The sequence below is a fragment of the Triticum urartu genome, chromosome 1, assembly GCF_003073215.2.
Source record: "Triticum urartu cultivar G1812 chromosome 1, Tu2.1, whole genome shotgun sequence".
Taxonomy (NCBI): domain Eukaryota; kingdom Viridiplantae; phylum Streptophyta; class Magnoliopsida; order Poales; family Poaceae; genus Triticum; species Triticum urartu.
The window spans coordinates 65,743,073-65,748,806 of NC_053022.1; the positions used below are offsets into that span (position 1 = coordinate 65,743,073).

A 5,734-nucleotide genomic window follows, 5' to 3' on the forward strand; every position below is an offset into this window, starting at 1 on the left:
CTTAGTGAGGCCGGGTCCACGGGGAAACCCTTAATCATCATAGTTGTAACCTGCAGGGGGAAACTACGATGGTGGCGTGTGTGGCACGAAGTCTACCTAGAGTACATAGAACGTGTTCTGTACCCGGTCCGCCCAAAGTAAACTTCAAGAGTGGCTCAAGTATCCAGATAATACTATGTCGCTGCATAGGTTGCGTTAGAAACATACCAACAGAAATTCCAGACTCCCTGAGAACGCCTTACTCCTCTGTCAGTTTGCTTGTTATTTTTCCTACTATTTTTTATATCTGTTTAATTAAGTTTTTTACTTTAAGTTCACATTTCACCAAAACCAATATTCATCCTCCGCCCTTACTTTGCTTGGAGCCTATAATCACTTGCTGGTGCAATTTTGTAAGTCACCCGGGAGGCAAAACCCCAATTCATGTGCTCCCTATGGGATCTAGTTACTATCATCCTTTGCTATCTTTATTATTATTTGCTTTTAACCTTGTGGCTAGCAAGAACAAGGGGAGTGATGACCCCCCTTGCCTTTGTTGAGTGTTGCTACTTGTGATAGCTGTTGGATTTCTTCGAAGAGAAAGGGTGATGCAGTATAGTAACAGATAATATTTTCCTCAATTAAAATCAAGGTTCAGACCGCACGGTCCGGACGGATGCGGGCAGTTTGAGGATCCGTTTTGAAGATGTCCTTAGAAGACTATTAGAATTAGCTTCACTACCTAAGGGGATGTAATGGTCATATAGATCTGGGGCATTCCAGCTAGTTTTCCCTTTTAAAATGAAAATGTACATGTCACACATGTGTGATGGCATAGATAGAACGCATGGCTTATAAAGCGTACCTCACTGACAAAAGGAAGAGGAAATAAGGGGCAAAGTGGCTTTGTATTACATGTTAGGCCTAAGGGCTGTGTGTAAAATACCGTCTTTGGTTAAGGGCATTTTTTTTGCAAATATGCCATAGCAGTTATGAGTCAATCTGGTCCATACAACTAGCATCTAACAGCCTCCGCTCAGGTTTCCAAGATTCCACCGAATATGTGGTTTTCATGTGATATTGTCTAGTGTATACATATACGTCGTGATATATGCACACATACATCGTAACATTGATACACACATACATGATACATACTCGAATACTCCCCTAACCCCAGTTAGGAGAAATAAGTGGTTACATATGTCGCATCCATACACACTATACGGCTAAAAATGAAGTGAAACTCCCGTTTTGCTGCTTCATATATTACACGGGCGATGTATTCAAGCATGTAGATGCAGCTAGCCTAGCTTAGCTTATTCACTTGCTGCCTGTTCATGCCCGTAGGAATCGAAGCCCTCAAGATCCGAGACGGGTGGTGGATGCCAACGCCACCGCTTGCGCCCACACCTTGAGCCTCGCCTTCACGTCCACCGGATTCTCCCCTGGCAAAATCACAAGTTCGCAACACACGTTAATTTGACTATCGCGCATGCACATTTACACTGAAGCTCGTGTAAGAGTAACCGTGAGTAGAAATATAATAAACTCTAGGAAAGTCGTGGTAATCTTATAGCTCGACATATTTTTAGTTCTAAATATATCAATTTCTATCCATTTCCGCAACAAATAATCTGGGATTGAGGGAGTATTGTGTATGAGTGCATCTAAGGAAGTCACGCTAATCTTGTATACATGGGTGCATCTACGTTTATTTGATGTTCTTCAAAAATATATCTTCAACCCACCCACCAGGGATGGTTCTGGCGATGCAGATTAATTAAGATCAAACAGTATGCAAAGACATACTAGCAGTCTAGCACTACTAATTAACTATAACTAATCTGAGTGGAACGATTATGATGATGAGTACGGGGAGGGAGACGGGCTGATCGCGACTGGAGGCCTGAGCGTGGCGAAGGGTGAGTAGCCAGATCGACGTGCAAAGCGTCGCCGGATGGGGATGGCAACGCCGCCCGGTTGTCCTGGGAAAGGCACCAGCTACGGTTGGCCAGACTTAGTTATATTGGTACCACTAATCACCTAGAGTACGTCCAGAGAGCACTTGACGAGGGGCGCACATGATGGTAACAATAAATAAATTTTCATTGATGGAGTCGAGGGTGCCCTGCTTTTGACCCGTGGGAGACGAGGCCGGGCGAGCAGAGATGCTTGTCGTCGTCGGTGTGCCATGCCCGGCAAGGCAGGGTGGTGTGCATGCATGCAGATATATCTGCAGCTAGTGACCCGTGGAATTAATGCAGGTGCTGGGTGGTGTGTGTGATGGTGACGTACCGGCGCTGGGGCTGGAGATGGAGCAGCTGCCGGCGGTGGAGGGCGACTCGGCGCCGCTGCTGGCGTGGCTGTGGGTAGGGCTGCTGCCGGCGGAGAGGCCGTAGCATTGGATCTCTACGGTGCCGTCGGAGGGGAGCTCGAGGCCGAGGTCCCTGCACGCACGCACCTCCTCCATGTCCATCGCGACGCTGGCGGACGAGTGGTGGTGGTGCGGGGAGGAGGAGGCGCACGGGGACGAGGACCCGCCGGCCTGCTTCCCCACCACGACTACCACCGGGGTGTCGGCGTCGGGGGCGCCGCCGTTGCGCTCGTGCCAGCTCTTCTTCATCTCCCACGCGCGGTCCAGCCAGGCCTCCCGCGCCGCCCGCTCCCGCCGGACCACGCTGAAGCTGCTCCGCCGCGGCTGTGCCACCTCCGCCTGCGCCGACCCGCGCTGCAGAAGCCGCGCCCACTGCTCCTCGTTGTCGCTCCCGAAGTTCTTCTTCGTCTCCTCCACCGCCAGCCACGCGTGCGGCGGCGGCAGGGTCCGGGCCCCCTCGCAGCCGCCGTCGCGGTGACGTCGGTCCTGCACGCCCGCGTCGACGACCTCCTGTCTCCTTGACAAGACCCCACGGCTGCCGCCCGAGCCGCTGCCCCCGTCGACGGCGAAGCGGGATACCCGCCTCCTCAACTCCCCCGCCCCGCCGGCACCGTCGTCTCCCCCGACGGCGAAGCGGGACACGCGCCTCCTCACCTCCAGCACCTCGTCACCGTCGTCGCCACTATCATCGCCGACAAGGTCATCCTCCTCCTCGTCAACGAAACGGGCAACAGGTGTCTCCCTGGTCATGGACGCCATGGCTAGCTATAGCTTCTAGGCTATACGCAAGAGCGGTAGAGCAGGTGAGTGACAATGCCGGGAGACCAATGGTTGGATGGGAAGCATGAGTTGTTGGACGGCCGGGTGTATATATAGACCGGACGGAGCTGTACGCTGCATGCTGCAATGGCGACGGGTGGCGCGACACACGCACACATATACTTCCTACAGTACATGATATGGGCGTGCATGTATGACGTCGGACACCGTCTAGCTGAATGGCATGGCATGGTTGCCGGGCATGTATGGCAAGCATATATCAGCAGTAACCTGTTGGATCAGGCAGTGTCCGTATAAGTCATGGAGATTGCTAGCCACAGCCACCCAATGAATATGGATATTAATAACCTTTGATTGATAATCGTGTACCTGAAATTTTCCCAGGGGCCAGGTCCCGCTTAAATTTTCAACGTTAGGTTGACGTGGAAACTCATGTTCCACTCTTCATGTCTCCCGCGAGAAAGGTGCTTGCCTGGCATTTGATCCCTCACATCTCACATTTTGGTTCCGCTTGAACGTATCTTGAAATGCTTTTGTGCAAAACTGCACCAATTTCGTCAAATTCATGAATTATTCAGTTGATTTTACTGAATCACAATTCATTGCCAGTGAGCAGTCAATTCCAAGTGAATTAACTAAAGCTTATCACGTGATCACCGCACACGAAATCATCTGATCTCCAGAAGCATTTCTACAGGCTACATCAGGGATAACGTTTGAAAGGGATGCCGGCATATCTGGATAAGATAGATCAAAGGGAGCAAAAATTCAACCGGCGAGCCCACGTCATGAAAAGCAAAAGCGCCAAGCGGACCACATGAGCACGAGCACGCCACGAGGGATCGATGGCTCCCGGGCGGAACGAACGGTGCGCGTGCGTGCACGCCGGAGGAGGAAGGACGATCGAGCCGCCGAGCCGGCCCCGCGGGAGCACGTGGCGCCTGGAGAAAAAGGCCCGGGAGACCAGGGCTGGCGTGGGGCCCGGAGGATGACTGGTGGCGGCACCGGAGTCGTGCCAGGTGGCTGGGGATAGAGGGGACGACCGGCGAGGGGTCGGTGTCCACGCGGTTAAGCTGCCGCGGCCAGAGGGGAGGAATTAGTGGGTTAATTTGCACAACCCATGGATGGCTGGCTACGGGTTCGATTAGATCACTTTGATTAGGGAAGGATGGGCTTAGACTAGGGGATGATTAGTTGTATTTTTAGGGGGGTAAGGGAGGATAATTAAGCATGATGTGTACCCTAAAGAACAGTAGAGCCCACTGTGAGGTGCGTGCGCAGTGCAGGGACACGCAAAGCTCTAAAGTTTTTTTTTCTTCTCTTTTTCTCACGGCTCCTCAAAGATTTAGGTTTCTTCTCCACCACCCCTCCTCCATCTGTACATCGCCAACATCCTCATGTTTTGTGTGACTATCGGTGGGGCTGTGCAGCAAATCTCAATTTAGTGGTACGAGATGTAGTTAACCCTGTCTTAATTGGGGTGTCGGTGTTGAAGATTGGTCCCCTGACTTCTTCTTCGGCCTTGATGTTGCATAGTCGAATTCGACACTAGATCGGGTGGACATATAGTTCTTTGTTGCCTGCGATTCGGCCCTTTTAGTGGTGGGGGGACTGTGGCGGTGGTGCTCAATAAGGCCTCCTCCAACTTCGGTGGTGCGTGTGCTCTCAGACCTAGGGACAAATATAGTGGGCAAGTTTGCCTTTCTATATATGGAAGTAGGGGCAGTTGGCTGTTTTTTTGTCACGCTGGTGGTGCTTCAACAGTAACAACGACGATTCGGTTAATATGTTGACTCAGATAAACATCTAGGTGTGATCAATCTAGTGTTGCCTTCTTCTTTGGGTCTAGAATCCTTTGGGTCGAACCCACTCCCAGCTCTGGTAGAGATCAGTGACTTCGCGGCTACCTACATTGATACTACTTTCTCCCACGGTGATGCCTTGGAACTCCAACGGCAAAAACATTGTCGCGACATCGACATGTGTGGAGTGAAGAGGATGGAAAACTCTCATTTCTCAGAATCACCAAATTTGGAGTGGCATTTATCAAATTAACCCTTAATACATCGCTCTAGCACCTTCAGGCAAAAAAAAGGCATGCGTCGTGAGGAGGGCAGAGCACACCGCGGAAAGGGTGCAAATATGCTTGACCTTAAGCTGAGTTGGCATTTGCAAGATTATGAAAAATTGTTTGCTAAAGTAGCTTTTTTAGAGAAGACACAAAAAGGACATCCTGTACCTGATAAATATCGAGGGAAATAGTAGCCATTGTAATGAAAAGACAACCAGGCCCAAAACGACTAGCAAAATATAAATTTACAATGAAAACAATAATTATTATTTTTCTATCTTTGCTTGTACACTGCACTTTGAAGCTTGAAAATACATTGAACCAACAGTAAGGCAAAGGTCTTGCCATAACAGCCTTTGAAGACTGCAATAGTCACTCGTCACTAGAAACAAAGATCTAGTAACCGCTGAAAAACACGTCGGTTGGGGCATCACCTCATGCAGCCGAGGCTTGCAAACCTTCACTACCAATCTACTGGGTTAAAGAAATTGTGCCATGTGGTAAAACAAATTGAAAGAAGATGTGGA

The 5,734-nt window shown here is 50.2% G+C and overlaps 1 protein-coding gene across 1 annotated transcript; it reads right to left on the reverse strand.

Annotated features, from left to right (window-relative positions):
- Positions 1-1,084: 1,084 nt before the first annotated feature.
- On the reverse strand, positions 1,085-3,240 carry LOC125547727. Its single transcript, XM_048711525.1, has 2 exons — positions 2,278-3,240; positions 1,085-1,427 (listed from the first exon to the last, which is right to left on the reverse strand). Exons 1-2 carry the CDS (start codon positions 3,113-3,115, stop codon positions 1,342-1,344), a joined length of 924 nt encoding a protein of 307 aa, XP_048567482.1. The 5' UTR covers positions 3,116-3,240; the 3' UTR covers positions 1,085-1,341.
- Positions 3,241-5,734: the final 2,494 nt, after the last annotated feature.